This window comes from Glycine soja, chromosome 11 (assembly GCF_004193775.1).
Source record: "Glycine soja cultivar W05 chromosome 11, ASM419377v2, whole genome shotgun sequence".
Taxonomy (NCBI): domain Eukaryota; kingdom Viridiplantae; phylum Streptophyta; class Magnoliopsida; order Fabales; family Fabaceae; genus Glycine; species Glycine soja.
Window position 1 is genome coordinate 19,413,975 of NC_041012.1, and position 20,111 is coordinate 19,434,085.

A 20,111-nucleotide genomic window follows, 5' to 3' on the forward strand; every position below is an offset into this window, starting at 1 on the left:
ACCTCTCCGACATACCAAAACACATTCAGTATTAAGTCAATTCTAAATTGAATACTGCTGTTAGCAAATAAATAAATATAATATGTAACGTACAAGGCAGTCAGGGCTTCCAGCATACATTTATCATCATGAGAAAACGAAAACTAAAAGATGTTTCAGAATTTATTAAATATCAAAAAGAAAGAAAGAAATAAATAAATAAAATATACCCCTAACAAAATTGACTTTGTATTGTTGTTTGTATTTATACCTGGTAAAGCGGTACTAACACGTCTTTGATTTTATTGGGTAAGCATTCTAATTATTCCGTTTTCATCTGACGCTGCTCTTAGGGCGCGTAAAGCCCGTTTCCTTTCTCCTTCGTATCTTGAGCTTTCCGAAGCCATTTACAATTTACAAACCCAATATATAAATTCATCAACCCCCATAAGATGTTAACACAAATCACAATTAGGTCACAACCAAGCACCTACATAACTAAATAATCTTGTGCCTAACAATTTCACAAGTGTAATTTTTTTCATCAATATTTTTGCGTGTATTTTCTAAAGTTATGAGGATGAACACAGAGTTTGAGCGTGTTCTTAAGTATTTTGATGAGGATGGGGATGGTAAGATTTCTCCATGTGAGCTTAGGAACCGGCTAGGCATGATTGGTGGTGAGTTGTTGGCCAAAGATGCTGAAAAGTTGATTGAGGAGTTGGATTCTGATGGTGATGGGTTTTTGAGTTTGGAAGATTTTGTGAAACTTATGGAGGCAGCTGGGGAAGACGAGAAGTTGAAGGATTTGGAAGAAGCTTTTGAGATGTACAATGACACTGAAATGTTTGGGTTTATTACTCCCAAAAGCTTGCAAAGGATGCTGGGTAGGTTAGGAGAATCAAAATCCATGGAGCAATGCACAACTATGATTGGCCACTTTGATTTGAATGGAGATGGCCTGCTTTGCTTTGATGAATTTAGAGTCATGATGCAGTGATGAGTCTTTGTCTTTATTTGATTTAATGGGGGATGGGGTTGAATTTCATTCATTTATTTGTAATTAGATTTTAAATCTTGTGTGATGCACGAATTCTATTAAATTATATTTTTTTTATATTTATATAAAAATGAATATGCATTAATAAAATTAAATTTTAAAATATTTATTAGAATATAAATGTAATTATACTAAAATTGAGAAATTAAATGTATTTTTAATTGAGGAAATGTTATTAATATTAAGTCTAATGAAATTTATTTTTAGGTTTAAAAAAGTTGGATTGGACTGGTTTGACCCAATTAAGCTCAAATGTAAAATTTTACAACACAATTTAGGCAATTGTTTCATGCACCATATTTTCCTTGCTTCCGGCACCTCCAAATGTTTTAAAAATATCATTTTACACTTCTTTTATTCCAAGATGGTCATTGTGTAACTATCCCTATTTCAAAATAATTATTTTAGAATATGAAAATTATAATCAAATTTGTTTCTAGATTATTTATCTTTATTCTGAAATAACTATTCTGAAATATGAAAATTATATTATAGAATAACTATTTCAAAATAGAGATAAGTAATCTAAAAACTTATTCCAAAATATAATTTTCATATTCTAGAATAATTATTCTAAAATAGGATCACAAACCTTTGCTCCCTTTTCACTTTTCTCTTTATCCTAATTTGAGTGAGTGAATAAGCAATTTAGTCCTTGAGATTGTACCCATTTTGTATATTAGTCTCTAACTTAATGTTAAATTTAAAATAGTCTCTATCTTTGCATAAGTGTTGCAAAATAGTCCTTCCGTTAAATTTTAAAGTAACGCTGTTAGTGAGGTCAATTTTAGTGTCACGTGGACTATCCAACGTGACACTAAAGGATGACGTGGCTTGACACGTGGACGTGCCTCTTAAAAGATGTCACGTCATTTGATGATAATAAAACGAGTAAATAAGCAATTTAGTCCTTGACATTGTACCCTTGTTGCATATTAGTTCCTAACTTAATGAAAAATTCAAAATAGTCCCTATCTTTTGCATAAGTGTTGCAAAATAGTCATTCTGTTAAATTTTAAAGTAACACTGTTAGTGAGGTCAATTTTAGTGCCATATCATTTGATGACGATAGAATGAGTGGCTTCTTCAAATTTGATGGTTCTGAACCAATTGAGGCATATATACGAAAAAGAACCCACACACACTTGCACAAATAAAAAGAACCAAAAATCCATAGCAACAACCTTATCTCTGTAGCCGTCAACACCAATGGGCGAGGTCTGCATAACCATTCTCTTTTCCTTTTTTTTTCTTCAATTACCATCAATGTATCATTCCGGGTTTTGATTTTTTTTGTGTGTGTGTTCTGAATAGGAAGAGAAAAAACCAGAGAAAAACAAAAGTGGAGGAGAAAAAAGTAGAGGAAGAAGAAAAGAAAGAAGAAGAGAAAAAACCAGAGGAATCAAAAGATGACAAGGAATCTAAGGAGGAATCTGCGTCGCCAGAAATTGTGCAAGGCACAACCTTCGCAATGCATGGACACTTTAAGCACGATTTCTGGCATCTTTTAAGTTAGGGACTATTTTGCAACACTTATGCAAAAGATAGGGACTATTTTGAATTTTTTTATTAAGTTAGAGACTAATATGCAATAGGGGTACAAAGTCAGGGACTATATTGCCTATATACTCGTTTTGTTATCATCAAATGACGTGGCATCTTTTAAGAGGCACGTCCATGTGTCATGCCACGTCATCCTTTAATGCCACGTTGGATAGTCCGCGTGCCACTAAAATTGACCTCACTAACAGCGTTACTTTAAAATTTAACGGAAGGACTTTTTTGCAACACTTATGCAAAGATATGGACTATTTTGAATTTAACATTAAGTTAAGGACTAATATGCAAAATGGGTACAATCTCAGGGATTAAATTGCCTATTCACTCTAATTTGAGTCCACACATTTGAGTTCACCTTTGGCCGCCCACACATTCTCATCCCTTATCCCAAACCCATTCTTGTCCCTCTTACAAAATCAACCTCATCTCCAAACCCAAAAGCCTACTGAACTTCTTCTTATCCTTCGCCTCTTGGTAGAGCCATTCTAATTCCTTCGAAAGCATTGACGGGCACACCTATGCCATAGAAAAACATTGTCAAACCCCTGAATATTTTCAAATCAAACTTATTCTTAACAAAAAAAAGCATCCTTAATCATCATGATACTCTTAGTAGTGAGATTGACAACATCAATGAAGATGCTCAATGATGCCAAATGAGGAATGAGAACGAATTGTGAGGAGGTACTCAAAGCTTTTGTTAATGACGCAAATGACATCGTCATCGAAGGGGAGGGGGTTGGTAGAGGTGGTATGGTGTAGTGGGGGCATGGTGAGGGATATTTGTGTCCATTTGGCTCTTTTTTGGTGTTGTAGGAAGTAAGTCCCCACAATTCAACTTATGCATAAACTAATTAGGGCAACCCAATGGATAGGGTGTGTAACATTCATGATTTTTGACTTCAACAATCATCCCTGACTGCTTTTAGGATCAATGACCATCCCCACAAACCAACACGAGACTTTATAGTGTGCTTTGTCCTCACTCACGCGCTTTCTTGAAAATTTCCCAGAAGGTTACCCATCCCATAACTACTCCAAGTCAAGCACACTAACCATGAAGTTCTTACGTGATAGGATAACGAAAACGAAAAGTATATGTATCTTGTTAGTATAAGTAATACCAATTAATTCCTTTAAGTCATCCTTAACTATACAATCTTATACTTGCACAACCTTTGGATCACTCTCATTTCAGTGTGATTCATTTGGGGTATTACGTGACTAAATGTAACACCCTTCTATCCCAAGACACATTTAGTTGTAATATTTTCTAAATATAATCACAACATAATTTAACTAAAAGGACGCATCAAATTTTTTAAAAAAACAAACTTATTTTTTCAGTAAGAGTATTACATGTCAAATATTTGTAAACTTAAAGAAAACAAATCAATAAATAACGAAATTTAATGTTAAACAAATCTTGACACTCCAAAGTTCATACAAACCATATTAAATATAATTTGGTGAAAAATTACTCACTAATTTAATGCTTAGATAAATGAATAAAACATGTGTCTCAATGTTACATTGTTTCAGAACATCCATAACCCTAAAATTAATAGTAATATAAAATGGAGAACTAAGTCTCTCATGTAACATCATCATCATAACCTTATAGAGACTCACGTGCAAGGGTGATATTCAGTCAAAACACAAACAAGACAAATAGACGAGGAGTGAGATACATCTCACAATAAATTTAAAATATTAAGGAAGTCATAAAGATATAAGATACATTTATAAACAATTACATTTCACAAACATGTCTCATACAAATCAAGCATTCCATACACAAGTCACACACGAAATGCAATGCACATTAGACCTTTAGACTCTTATGCATGTGGTACCATTTTGGAAAGCACTATGAATGTAGTCCTAAGAGTCCGTGTAGTCAATGAATTTCCACCTAATAGGCAACTAGACACTATCACTCTCACCGAGATGACACGCCAATAGTGCGTTAGGGTGTTTTGGCCTTGCAAGGATATTCCAACACATGTTATCAGCATGAGCTTCAAGGAGATACATTAACTCATTCATGACCTCCTCAGTTAGGCTCATAAACTTCCTTCACTTCAAAACACATATGCAATACATGATTAATGGTTCATAGACAATATGTACATGATTTATTTTTTAATTCCCTTGGAGATTCCTATCTCGCGAGGGTTAGGTTCTCCTAACATTTTTTGCAACACATACGCGTACCATGACATATTACTTTCACATATACTTGTGGACATTATGCATTTAATCACAATATCATTCATGGGAAAATCCACTCATTTACAAAACAATATCATGACATCACTTCATTCTCCAAATCATATAAGTATAAATGTCATGCATTATACTATCACTCATTATGATATCAATATTACACACTCATTTTTCCTCCTATGTTACTATGATCTTCATAAAGTATAATAATCATGTCTAGAGTTTTACTAATCCTATTAAGTTGGTTCTTATCTTGTTAGAGGGATAAGAAAATTATCTATAAATTCTATGTTGACCTCAAAATCCCTTTCAATCTTTTAGAAACTTAAAATTAAGAAATTTATAAACTGGCTGCATAATTTTGTCAACTTAACCTTTACTCACTAAAATGAAAATATTTGGAGTTATATAAATCTTTTTTGAGTGAAATAAAATCCCTTAGCTAGAAAACATCAGGGGCTACAACTCATATGAAGAACACAAAGTCTAATTCTATCATTTAAGTACTCATTTGGGTGTTCTAAGTTAACATTTTTTTATCAAGAAATTAGCATGTACATCCAACATCAATTATTAAATTCAATTTCAAGAATATCAAAATGGAAAAACATCAAAACATCCAACAATCAAATTCACCCAAGTTATAACAAAACAAAATGCTTTAGGGTATTCACTATCCATCCAAGAAAATAAACTTGCTATAATCATAAACCTAAGATCATACAATCTACTTGTGCCTTATTACCACTCATACAACAAAAAAGAAAGAGAGAGAACCCACTCCCCCTAACCTCAAATGAAGCAATTCCTCAACAAGAAAACTGAAGACGATCTCGCAACCTCCCCAAGAACGCTTTGACCTAATGGCTTCATCCACCACAATTTTCATAACAACTCTTACTATGGTAAAAACATAGTTTTGATTTAAAACACAATCTCAAGTCGTCTAAATTTTTCGAGTTTGAAAACTCAAAGGAAAATATAAAAATATTGACTATGAGGGGTTCCGCGTTTAATGCTAAGCCGACTTAATTCTTTGGTGCTCCTAAGGCTTGGTGGCCTCCTCTCTCTCTCTCTCTCTCTCTCTCTCTCTCTCTCTCTCTCTCTCTCTCTCTCTCTCTCTCTCTCTCTCTCTCTCTCTCTCTCTCTCTCTCTCTCTCTCTCTCTCTCTCTCTCTCTCTCTCTCTCTCTCTCTCTCTCTCTCTCAATTTTGATTTCTACAATGCAGTGATAAATTATAACTTTTATAATAAGCTTTCCAATTGTGCAAGTGACACCTTGAATGGGCAAGTACATCTCAACTAGAGACACTTTTCAAGTGTATCTAACACTCCTCTAGCATCAAATTCAATATAATACAATTATAATGACAATAACATTATCAACAAGAAATATAATACAATAACAAATTATAATATCATCATCACTAAATACAATGCATAAGAAGCACATATCTTCAAGGACATGTGCACAAGTACATATCCCATAATATAGCATAATAAAAATAACAACGATAATAATTAATTAAATTACAAATAATATAACAAAGTTCTAATAAAAATTCTTGTTAAGATATATACCTAGCACTCAAAATTTAAGGTGCTATAACTCCACCCTCCATAAAAGATTTTCGTCCTGAAAAAATCAAGATTGAAATAGGCCCTCCGCCCTCCTACTACTCACATCTATCTACTTTCTCTTTAGGTATTGTCTCATCAAGGCTATTGTAGCAAATCTAACGTCCAACTAGTTTTTTACTCTTCTTCAAACATCAGAATGAACATATGTTGCTTTTAAGACATATATATCTATATAATTAAAGGGTTCAAGGGAGATTGCTCTTGAACTCAGTTCTTGCTAGTCATCATGTCCAAACACCCCTTCATGAATTATATTTAAATACGTACTGCCGTTAATATATAAATAAATAAATTTAATATGTAATAAAAAGGCTGCTGTGGAGTGCATTTGTCACGAGAAAACGAAAACTAAAGAAAATTTTAGAATTTAATTATTAGGCAACTTGTTGTTTCAGTTTATTTTTCACCTATTATTAGTATAAATATTTACACTCAATCAATCAGAAATTGTTGTTTAAATATAATAAATTTGTCATACAAACTTTACAAGTAACAAATTTTAGACTACATTCTAATTTATTTTTAAAATATATTTTTTATTATGATGTTGATACAAATACCTTCCAACAAAAATGATGATTAATTTTTGTTAAAGATGTTAAACGCATATAAAGTAAATATTTTTTCCAACCCAAATCATTCAATAATTTTAATCATTCTAATATATTTTTATTAAGTGTAAGTGCGCAGCAGCTCCAAATTGACTTGTATTTATACACGGTAAAGCGATACTAACACGGGTAAGCAATAGGCCATTTTTATTTATTTTTTTTATTTATCAGCACAATAGACCATTCGTGTTTGTCATCTAACGCGGTCTTGGCCTTTTCCTTTCTCCTTCGTATCGTGAACTTTCCGATGCCATTTACATATGCAAATGGAATAATCCTCCGTTTACACATCACAAACACAAGATATAAAAACACCATATATCTCCCACAATATGTTACACACAATTAGCCGACGACCCTGCACGTACATATTTAATCTTGTGCATACTGCATAACAATTTCACAAGGGTTATTTTTTCATCAATATTTTTGCGTGTATTTTCTAAAGTTATGAGGGTGAACACAGAGTTTGAGCGTGTTCTTAAGTATTTTGATGAGGATGGGGATGGTAAGATTTCTCCATGTGAGCTTAGGAACCGGCTAGGCATGATTGGTGGTGAGTTGTTGAGCAAAGATGCTGAAAAGTTGATTGAGGAGTTGGATTCTGATGGTGATGGGTTTTTGAGTTTGGAAGATTTTGTGAAACTTATGGAGGCAGCTGGGGAAGACGAGAAGTTGAAGGATTTGGAAGAAGCTTTTGAGATGTACAATGACACTGAAATGTTTGGGTTTATTACTCCCAAAAGCTTGCAAAGGATGCTGGGTAGGTTAGGAGAATCAAAATCCATGGAGCAATGCACAACTATGATTGGCCACTTTGATTTGAATGGAGATGGCCTGCTTTGCTTTGATGAATTTAGAGTAATGATGCAGTGATGATTTTTTATTTCTTTATATGGGAATTGGGGGTTGGATTAATATTTCACTCATTTGTTGTATATATTTTTAGTTTTTTCATTGTTAGGCTTTTGTAAGACTCAATGTGAGACTGATCGATTTGATGAGCTTTATAAGCTTCATATATTATATGGCACGACATTCTTTGCTACATTTTATTTGTAATCCTAATCTATCTTTGTATAAACATCTTATTAACTCTTTTATTTTTTCTTATCACATCATATAATTAATTATATATACCAATTATCTCTTTCTAGATATTTTTAATTAAAAGGATATCCGTAAACATCCAATTTTATTTGGATAAATTATAAAAGATTTTTTTAACAAAACATGATTAATAAGTTCAGTTAAACTTTTAAACTAGTAGAAAAAAACTAACTAACTAGTTGAGAATGCTTGCCAAGCACATGCATAGTGTTGAGGGTTGATTGGACCTTTCATTGTGAATTTAGTCACGTCACTTATTAGGTTTTTTATAAAATGTGTTTTGTGTCCCTTTGTGTGTAGGATTTATGCTCTCAGGTGACACTAGATTGGACCATTAAGACGGGGTGATCATAATGATATTAATATTAAACCACGATCATTTATGATAATTGGCCAAGCTAATATGGTTAATGTTCTTCATAGTTCAACCATTGGAGTAAAATTTGTTAAAGTGCTTAAATATGATAAATATGATGTAATATTATAGGACTTCTAAAAAGTAATTTAAAAACTCTAAACACAATTATTATTTTGAGATGTTTTTATACCCAAATGAGAAGCGAATTTGAATCAAATCAACAACATAATTCTAGCACTCCCTTTCTTAGTTTGATTAATTTTTATAGTTCTTTTGAATAGTTAAATGATGTATTTAGACATGTTTATAGATAAAGAGAAATACCAGTAACATACTTTTTTACGCACTCTTTTGAACACATGTTTTTTGATTGATTGGTTATAATTTTTAATAAATTTTAACCAATTAAAAAAAGTGTATTTAAAGAAATGTGTCAAAGAGTGTATTTCCAACACTCTATGTAGATAAATTTTTCTATAAAGAGAAAAATAAAAAAGTAAAATGAATTCAGCTTCTACAACATTAAAGTCAACTTATATGCTTTAACTTTTGTAGAAGTTATCTCATGTAACTTCTTTAAAAATTGAGATAATAAGTTGATTTTAACTTACAAGAAAAACTTAACTTATTTTACTATCTTAATGATTTTCTTCTCTATAAGTGTTATGAGCAATTTTATCCAAACAAATTATTAAATAACTAACTGTGTATAATTTTTTTTTATATCATTAATACAATGTTTGAATATATTTTGTTATTGTAATTTATCGTTTTTTTAGTTTTCATTTTTGTAAAATTAATTTTTTGTGTTTAGTCTTTGGAAATTATGTTTGTTTTAATTTTTAGTCTTTAAGGTACTTTAGATAATGTTTTGAATAATAAAAAAAATATTAGTTAAAATATTTTAAGAACTAGAAATAAACAAACATAATTTAGAAGGAATAAAGATAAAAGAATAATTTTAGAAGAATAAAAAATTTTAAAAAAATACCAAATTACATGGGCAGTATTTGAACCTTAATACATTCTAATATATTTTTATTAAGTGTAGGTGGCAACAACTCATAATTGACTTGTATTTATACACGTTAAAGCGGTACTAACACGTACGTATAAGCAATATACCATTCGTATTTCTCATCTAGCGTGTTCTTGGTCTTTTCCTTTCTCCTTCGTATTGTGAACTTTCCGATGCCATTTACATATGCAAATTGAATAATATTCCTCCATTTACACATCAGAAACACAAGATATAAAAACACCATTCCCCACAATATGTCACACACAATTAGCCCACGATCGACCCTGCACGTACATATTTAATCTTGTGCATAATGCATAACAATTTCACAAGTGTTATTTTTTGTCAATTTTCTTCAGTTGTGACATTATGAGGGTGAACACAGAGTTTGGTAATATATATTGTAAAAGAAAGTTAATTCCCTTCGTTGCTTTTCATTCCCTTGGATGATAAATATATATAGAGAAGAAATATATCAAGAATCTTAAATATGGAAAACTATACACATAAAATCCTCTAAGAGAATATTTACAGATAATAAATCAATATTTGCCTAACAAAACTTATGCCTAGAATCAAGGATTGCCAACCAAAATAAGGAAAGAAATCATGTTTACAATCTCAATCTTCAATACCCCCTTCAAGGTGAAGCATGAGGATCCCGAATGCTCAACTTGCAAAGGAGAAAGTCAAATTGTTGTGTTCTCAAAGTCTTTGTAAAGATGTCTGCAAGCTACATAGGAGTATGAACATATTTGGCCTGAATTTCACCATTTTGGATCGCATCACTAACAAAGTGGCAGTCTACTTCAATATGCTTTGTTCGTTCATGAAAAACTGGACTAGCAGCTATATGCAAAGCCGCTTGACTATCACAATGCAGAAGCACAAGTCCCGAATGCATCACACCAAGAGTAGACAACAAGCCTTTCAACCATTTCAACTCACAAGTGATGGTTGTCATGGACCTATATTCCGCCACAGCCGAAGACCGAGACTCTATTTGTTGCTTCTTGGTCTTCCAAGAGATTGGCGAAGAGCCTAAAAGAACAAAATAACCAGTTAAGGATCATTGTGTTAAAGGACAACTTGCCCAATCGGAATCACAGTAAGCATACAGTTTCAGGTGACAATCAGCACGCAATAGAATACTTTGTCCTGGATTTCCCTTCAAATATTGAACGACCCTCAAAGCTGCCTCCCAATGTTCTTCTTTCGGCTGTTGCATGAACTGTGCAAGTATATGCACACAATAAGACAGTTCGGGCCGAGTAAGCGTCAAGTAAATTAGTCTCCCTATCAAGCGTCTATACTGTCCAAGATTATCCCAATCAGCAGTCATAGCAAGTGCTAATTTATGATTCTGTTCAAGAGGAGTCCCAACCGGCTTAGCTCCTAACAGTCCAGTCTCAGAAATGATGTTCAACGCATATTTACGTTGACACAAGAAGATACCTTCCGAGTTCCGTGCCACTGCAATCCCCAAGAAGTATTTTAGTTTTCCTAAATCCTTCATATGAAAACACTGACTCAAATAATCTTTGAACCTTTGCATAGCCACCCCATCATTGCCAGATATAATCAGATCATCAACATAGACAAGAACGTGGAGTTGAACATGTCGATCTTTATAAGTAAACAGTGAGTAATCAGAATATGACTGTTGAAATCCATACATGTTTAGCGCCGTTGCCAACTTGGCAAACAAACATCTGGGTGCCTATCGCAAACCATATAATAACTTTCATAATCTGCATACTTTTCCTGGCGTTGGGGAAGCAAAACTAGGTGGCAACTTCATATACACCTCTTCATCCAACTCACCATGTAGGAAGGTATTATGCACATCCATTTGATGCAACTCCCATCTTCTGAGCTTTGGCATAAAAGAATGGGACATCCCTCTTCTAGGATAGTAGATTTAATTTCTGAAATTGGTAATGTTGGAAGAAGTGATAGTGCCAAGAATAAGATTTGTGACATTTGTCTTAGAGCTAAGCAAACCAAAGAAGAATTCATTTCTAGTGATAATAAAGCTGCAGAATGTTTGCATTATTGAAACAATGATGTAGCCACGGGCACAAAGCATATAATGTGTTGGCATTTTCCCATGACAAAAATTAAACGACCTAGATGGCGAGATGCCATTAAACCAGATCAGCTTAGACCAAGAACAAGGAGAGCTATTAGAGTGAATAAAATTAAACACCTTTCTGAAAGAAAGGATCCCATTTTTACCAGGACGCCAAACAGGAAAATCAGTTTGATGGATTAAGAGGGATTGTTTCTTTAGCATCTGCTTCCAGAAGGCCCGGAACGCGATCAAAGATAATGGAAGGTATGTTCCACCAAAAGTTCAGCAAGAAATCTTTCACTCTCATATGAAGAAACCTCTGTTCATTTTCAGGAATGGCCAACAAATCAACAATATATTGATTGATTCAAGGCAAAATTTCCACTTGATAGGTTGACACACTACTTTCCACTTGGCCGTTACTAATTTTTTGGAGTTAATGTCTCCAAACCAGGCAAAATTTCTTACCCATCTTAATAAGTGCCACAGACCATGAGTAAACATGCAAAGAATAAAGGAGCTTACCCTTGATAACCCTACTCATAATAGAAAGAAGATTACCCTTTCGTGAAGATAGTGGACTTTAGGCTTCCCTTTAAACAAAGGGACACCTAAATAAGTGAAAGGAAACAGAGCCACTGGCAAAACCCAACTAATCTTTTACTCTATTAATCCTGGTAAGAGATATTGAACCTGCATAAAACCTGCACCTCTCCAGGTTAATGAATTGTCTAGAGGCTTCACTATAAGAATGAAAAAGTTTCATCAAAGCAGCAGATTCTTTGAGGTCCCTCTACAAAAAACAAGAATATCATCCGCATATAGAACATGATTGGGAGTAGCAACTCCTACCGGACTAGCCAGTGGGAGAAGAATTTTTTTTCCACCAACTGAAAAATACCTCTACTTACAACATCTTCAGCTAAACAAAAAAGGAGAGTAAAAAAGGATCCCTTATCGGATAATTTAGCTGAATTAAGCTAAAAAATATTTAGTTAGCAGTGGAAATCCAATTGCAGAAAGTACCATTAAAGCCAAAAGCAGTTAGGAGCTCCATCAAGAAGCCCCAAGCATTTGCTTCTTGTATGATTAGTTAGCAGTGAAATGATAAAGTACTTGCCAAAATATTTATTTGGAGGTTATTATTTATGTGAAAAAATTATCATTTTATGAGAATAAGTTATTATTTTATGTGACAAATATAATTCTTATGCAAAAGGGTTATTACAAATGATATTTATAAAGATATTATTTTATGTGAAGGATATGATAATTTTTTTTTTTAATAAGCCATGGAATGCCAACCCCCCTAAACTTTCTGCAATCCAAACTAGGTTGACACCCCATCATCTAAAGGACTACTACAGCAAACCAGGAAATTCAGTAACAAAAGAAAAGGAACAAGAACAACATAACCAAAAACATGGGGGGCATAAAATCCGAATCCATGGGCAAACCTAAGAAAATCTGTAACTAGGTAAGCCCTATTCTGTTCCTATTGAGCTCTGCTACCAAAAACGATGGGGTGGATTTCCACCAGCAGAACCCAGCCATAGAAGTAGCTTTAGAGGCAAGCGTATCTGCACAGACATTGCCTTCTCTATAAATGTGACCAACCACAAAGCAGAAAGATTTGGTTACAGCTGTACAATTCAACCATCTATTCCTAAGAGAACAATGCATCAAAGAAACACCAGCAAAAGATTGGACCACTAAAGCTGAATCACTTTCCAGCCAGAGATTAGACCAACCAAATCTGTCCGCCAACTCAATGGCTCTGATTGCTCCCATGACTTAAGCAAAAAAAAAAGTTTTGAATTCCCAGAGATTCAGCGAAACAACCTTGAAAAGAACCCGTGTGATTCCTAAAAATGCCACCACAACTTGCTATACCTGGGTATCCATGAGCTGAGCCATCCGAGTTATATATAATCCAACCCGACTTAGGGGGACGCCAAATGACCTCCTTGATGCGAATGAACTTCCTAGGGTGGCCATTAATACCCAAATGCTTTAAGATGAGAAGCTCAGAAACAGAGGGGCCCATAACAGCCTTAGTGCTATTACTAGTAATATTAACCTTGCTAGACACAATGGATGTGGCTTGCTGAACAGTAATTATTTGGTTACAAAAACAGATTTGATTCCTGCTGTACCAAATAACCCAAATAGTGAAGATCTCCACTGCAAGGAAAATATCAACCACTTGGGCAGACCCAGAAGTTTTCCCAGAAGACAGAATGGAAAGGATGGACGAAGTATATATATGACAATAAGAAATTCCACCAAGCCAATTCCATAAACCAACAACAAAGGGGAATTGATAAATAAGATGGTCACTGGTTTCATAACTGGAACCACAAAGAGAGCACATAGAGACTATAAAGAAGCCCTTATTTCTCAAAGCACCTTGACTAGGAAGCTTATTATGAATAATCCTCCAAATAAGAGAGGAGGCGGAAGGAGGAATTTGCGGATACCAAATTCTTTTAAATAAAGGGAGTGGTTGATTGGAATGACAAACATGTTTGTAGGTTTCCTTGAGATTCAGACGACCATTGGTGGAATGATCCAAAATCATAGTATCCTCTCTTTTCTCCAAAGGAATGACAGTTTCTCTAATATGCTGCACAAGAGCAGGGTGATTTTGCTGGATAACATTAAGAATGACCCAGGAGGAGTTTTGAATAAACAAATTAACTGTAGCTTGAAGGGCAAGTTGATCAGGAAGCTCCAAGTAAGAGACTATGGGCTGCAACAACCATTTATCCCGACAGAAATTGATGGAGGAGCCATCACCAATCAGCCAGGAAGAATTGGCACAAACAGAATTCAAAATAATTCTTGAAACTCATCCATATAGAGGAAAAAATGTGATAAAGAACGGGTTTTCCATTTCTCAAGACTCTAGCTCTCAACATGATTGCCCACTGCTCATCTTTTGCCACAAAATCAAAAGCCAGCTTGATCATGGATGCTTTGTTAATGGCATAGATAGAACGGATACCAATTCCCCCTTCAGCTTTCGGCCTACACAGGTTACGCCAAGCAACTGTAATCAACTTTTTGGTCATCACATCACCTGACCAAATGAAATTATTTAGGTTGATCTAGCTTCCCTAACATGGATACATATGTCTTCTTCATCATTATTTTTTTCTTTCTATACACCTTTTCGTGAGTCATACTGCAAGTTACAATTGCTCACTTTACTTGAATATGCATGTTGCAATATCACTCACAAAAAAATGTATAGAAGAAAGAAAAAAAAAACAATGATGAGGAAGACATATGTATCCATGATAGCAAAGTTAGATCAACCTAGATAATAGAAGTTGCAGTCATCTCTTCTGATGAAATGCATGACACAAAATTTCCACTGTTTAATGAACAACTCAAATCTACCTCTTGGATTGTTAGTCATCCTTAGTCTAACTCCCTTTCATACGCAATTATAGTGTAAGCAATATAATGGTGCCTTCAGAGCAAAATCCTAAAGTGGTTCTCTTTTAACTAAAATCTTTAGTTCACTACTCAAAGAACAACTCCTATCTATCTCTGTTTAAACCTAAAATTTTCTATGGTGAAATTAATTAGAATGATTCTCAACATTTAAAATGTGATGTCATTTTTTTATCTTTAATTTGGTGTCATGTATGATTATCAACAAGTTCAACATAATGTGAAACATAAATTTGGACAAATATTTTAACTACTTTTCTCAACATTTCATTTTTTTAATTAAATCAAACATAAAACTTACTCATTAGACAAAAGGATTTAATTCCTTTAGGTGAGGTAGTGCAATACAACAAAATCCCTATTCAAAATTATATTGTAATTAAGTGTACTAAACTAGGAAAATAAATAAGTATAACTCTTCTTTACTTAAGGTTGACAACTAATATTTACGAGACAAAGGAGGATCTAGAGGAGGACCCAAAGCTAATGGAAAAATACGAGGATTCTTCCTAGGGATTGTAACCCCTTGACCATTTCAACTCATCTTATAGAAAGTTTCGCATTGTCTGACTAGTAGAAATATAATTGTTATTGAAAATTAGCTGGGATGGAAATTTAATTCAAGTAGTTAATTTAAAATTTTAATTATATGTATGTTATTTATATGCTAAGTTTGGTAGGAATTAGAATTTCTTTAGAACATGATTTTTTACACGGTGTAAAATTACACCGTGCAAGTTTAAACTGTGTAAATTCATATTGTGTAGATTTACTCTATGCATGATTAATTGTGATTGCTTTGATCTATGTAATTAGCACCATTACCTATGTTCATTAACTAGAGATTTACTTCATTTGGTAAATGCAAAGTTTTCTTTTGTGCCTAATCCTACTTAATTGTCTATATAGGTTTGAAGATGGAATGAAACCACATAAACAAATGAAGAAGACTTTGCTAATCTATTGACAAACGAAGAAGAATCATATAATTTGAATGGAGAATCAAATAATATTGAAAAAGACAATGAAGGGGAATTAGAAGATGACTTTGAAGTTTACAATTCTGAAGATGATTAGAAATTGATGTTTGTTAGTCAATTATAATGTTTGAATTGCTATTAGTGACATTTTTGTTTTGGTGTAATACTTGAACACTTTATTAGTGTATTTTATTTTTGGTGTGAAATGAAATTCTATTAGTTATGTAATTTTAATTATCCCAATATTCTACTTGATTAATTATTTGTAATATTATTTTTTTACATATAGATATGTCATCAGGTGGTGTTGACCCTCCTCGACCCCTGTCACATGACTCTAGTGGGAAAGGGACAAGTGGAAAGAAAAAACAATAAGTAGATGAGGTCTTTCAGCAAACTCATTTACAAAAGAATACTGGTCAATTTGTCAATGATAGATCTAGGCAGACATATGTGAGATCATTATCTTGCATCTTTTTTTTTATTCTTTAAAATGTTTATTATATTTATGAAATAATAATTGTTAATGAATGACAGGAAGAATTTGAGGCTAGACTATCTCAAGCTAGGTTTGATGTTGCATCAAGTGTTGGTGAATCACAATTCACTCCTTTAGACCTTGCTGAAGAACAAAGACTTAGGAGTCGGTGTTGGGTTGTAGCTGCGGGACCAAAGTATAAGGGATACCTTTATGGTACTGGAGACCTTGGTCATACTTATAAATGTGTAAATGACATCTTCATGCAGCATACGCAAGGATCTTCCATTTGTGCTCAAGATGCTGCAGAGATTAACCAATTGAGGGAGGAGTTGCGTCAATCAAAGGAGGAGATGCGTGTATTTCAGCCAGTTGTCCTTCAATTCCTACCTCCTGGAGCGCAAAACATTATTCATCAACATCAACAACCTCACCAATAAAATAAGGACCAGCAGCAACAAGACATTGACCAGGCAGATGACCAGAACAACATGATGACCAACAAAGGCACTCTCCCAATGACTATTTTGATTACTGACTTGGTAACACAAAATTATTATTGACAATCTCTATTGACATATTACATTGTGTTTTTCTTTTATATTTATTTTTAATTTAAATTAATGATCTATTTTGCTCTTTCATTAATTACATGTATGTCTTAATTCAAAATTTCACCTTAAATAACATAAATACAAAAAATAATTACTAAATTATCGATGAGAAATGATATAAATATAAAACAAAAATAAACCGACGGATTTTTCGACAAATATTTCCATCAGAAATTTTTGACAGACGGGAAAAATTCATCGGTTAAAATTTCTTACGACCATTTTTTCGACGAATTATGATCCATCAGAAATTTTGAATTATTGACGGATTTTTGAGGTTTCCGAAGGATTTCGACCGTCAGAAATATGTTTTTTTTTTTGTAGTGTATTCATGGCAAGTGTCTTTGGGGTTGAGTATCCTTTGTTATTTTAAGCCTTAATTTTTTTAAGGTCTAATCACCCATTTAATTCATATAGTTTTCAAATTTATGTATTTTAGTCCCTATAGTTAATAAGTGAATTTTTTAGTCCCTAAAATTTAATAAGTGAATTTTCTAGTCCTTGAAGTTTACATTTTAGTTCCCAAAAGATCCCTACCGTTAAATTTTTTTAACTTTGCGAGTTAAAGAATTTTAACGGGCAGAGATCTTTTGGGAATTAAAATGTAAATTTCAGGGACTAAAAAAATCCACTTATTAATTATATGGACTAAAAATGAAAAGTTTGAAACTATTTGATTAAACTTTTTTTTTTAAAAAAAAACAATTCCTTTAAAGTATATTAGAAGTGAATTTTAAAAATATTCCATGTGACATGGAGTAAATACATTGTTCAACGTAACAAGTATTGTAATTAAAAGTTATTAGAAATAAGGTTAAATATTATTAAATAAAAAATATTTAAACTTTTAAGATATTAAACGTTATTGGCATTGATAAATGGAATTCATAATATTTACATCACTTTATTATTATTCAGTTAAAATAAATTAGAATTTGAAAGGATAGACGAGGGACGTGTCATCAATTCACATTTACAACGATATCTCATCTAAAGGCACAAACTTCTAGTAAGATAAAAAAAAATATAAACTTTATTTCCATCAATAATAATATATATATTCTAAAAATTTTACAAAGCAAAAAAAGTCATATTTAGTAGAAAAAATATTGCATTTGACAAAAATATTCAATTTATAATTTTCTCATTTAACTAAAACATTTCTCTTAAAAAATAGCACATATCTAATGAGTATTGTGATATTAGGAATGAAACTAAAGACATTAGGATTGATAAATATATTATTTTATCTGGGAGTTAAATCATAAAACAAATTGTGTTATTCAAGTTAAATTTTATATGATATTTGATTTAATTTAATGTGTAATTTTGTAGTTAATGATATTTTTACAGAAAAACTAAATTTTAAAATTATGGACATACTACTTTTTTATTTAAAATTATTTAGTATCTATATTAAGAATATAAAAATATTATTTATTTTAGTATATTTATGCAAAGACTCAATTAAAAAACTTATTTTTTAATAGCAAAAAGTCATTTAAAAAATTTAAAATTAAATTTAATGAAGGAATAAGAAACTAAATTTACAATATTAACATTATCCTTTTTTTTATTAGTCATTAGCACTATTCTTAAATCAACGATAGAAAAATCTCAAAAAATGAAATACTTGATCATGATCACGGAAGGACACATACTGCCCTTGATCTTGATGCTCCTCAAGTCATGGAGGGGTACGGTACCTAATTAGAGGTGAAACTCAAGTACATGAAAGAACACATGGCCCCTAATTGTGTTGTAGTAATCCTGATCCATTTTTGGATATGTCAGTTAGCTTTCAATGTTTAGAAGTTAGTTAATTAGTTAGTAGTTTGTTGCTCAAAACAGAAAGTAAGGTGTTGAGTTGTTTTTTTTTTCGATTTTATCATTTCAGTCTTTAACAATGATGTATAAATACACTTGATCGTTCAATAAGATTGTTGAATGAGTTCACACAGCAGAAAGGAATAAATTATGATCAAAACTCTCTCTCTCTCTAATCTCATACATTTTTATTTTTTTCCTGCAAGTGTGTGTCAAGGAACTCATATGTTCTTGACCCTAACAGTGGTATCTAGAGCAAGGTTCGATCAAGAAGGAATCATTAAGCACAACCATGCTTCCAATGACCATTTTCCCACGAATCTCCCAGTTCTCACTCGCAAGAACTTTAGCAGGTGGCAAGTTCAGATGAAAGCCTTGTTTGGCTACCAAGATTTAATCGACATCGTTGAGAATGGTGTAGAAGTTCCAAGAGACAATGCTTCTGATGCACAAAAGGCTGGATTCAAAGAATTAAAGAAGAAGGATTGCAAAGCATTGGTGATGCTTCATCAATGTGTTGATGATACCCACTTTGAGAAGATCGCAGGTGTAACTACTGCGAAAGAAGCCTGGGATACGTTGAACAAAGCTTATGCTAGTGCAGATAAAGTCAAGAAAGTGCGCTTACAAACCCTAAAGAGATAGTTTGAACTACTACAGATGGAAGAGAGTGAAGGTATTGGATATTTCTTCAATAGATTACAAGTTCTTGCTAATTCAATGAAAGGTTGTGGTGAGAAATTCACTAATCTAATGTTGATTGAAAAAGTATTAAGATCCTTGAATCCAAAATTCGACCACATTGTGGTTGCTATTGAGGAATCAAAGGATTTGGAATCCATGAGCATTGACGAATTACAAGGTTCCCTCGAAGCCCATGAGCAAAGATTGCAAGAAAGGAATAATTGTAGTACAAAACCTGTTGAAACAGCTCTTCAGGCTCAACAAAACCTGAAGAACACTGGAAATGAATCATCCAAAGGAAAGAGAGGCAGATTCAAGAACTTAAGAGGAAGAGGGAACTATGGATCAAGAGACAATTCAAATCAGAAAAACAATGACAACCAAAGTTCCAATAGAGGAGGACATAATGGAAATCGAGGGAGAG

At 32.9% G+C, this 20,111-nt stretch overlaps 1 protein-coding gene across 1 annotated transcript; it reads left to right on the plus strand.

Moving 5' to 3' along the window:
• Window positions 1–417: 417 nt before the first annotated feature.
• LOC114374331 (probable calcium-binding protein CML25/26) lies at window positions 418–8,129 on the plus strand. The gene is made up of 2 exons (XM_028331969.1): window positions 418–964; window positions 7,548–8,129. Exons 1-2 carry the CDS (start codon window positions 554–556, stop codon window positions 7,953–7,955), a joined length of 819 nt encoding a protein of 272 aa, XP_028187770.1. The 5' UTR covers window positions 418–553; the 3' UTR covers window positions 7,956–8,129.
• Window positions 8,130–20,111: the final 11,982 nt, after the last annotated feature.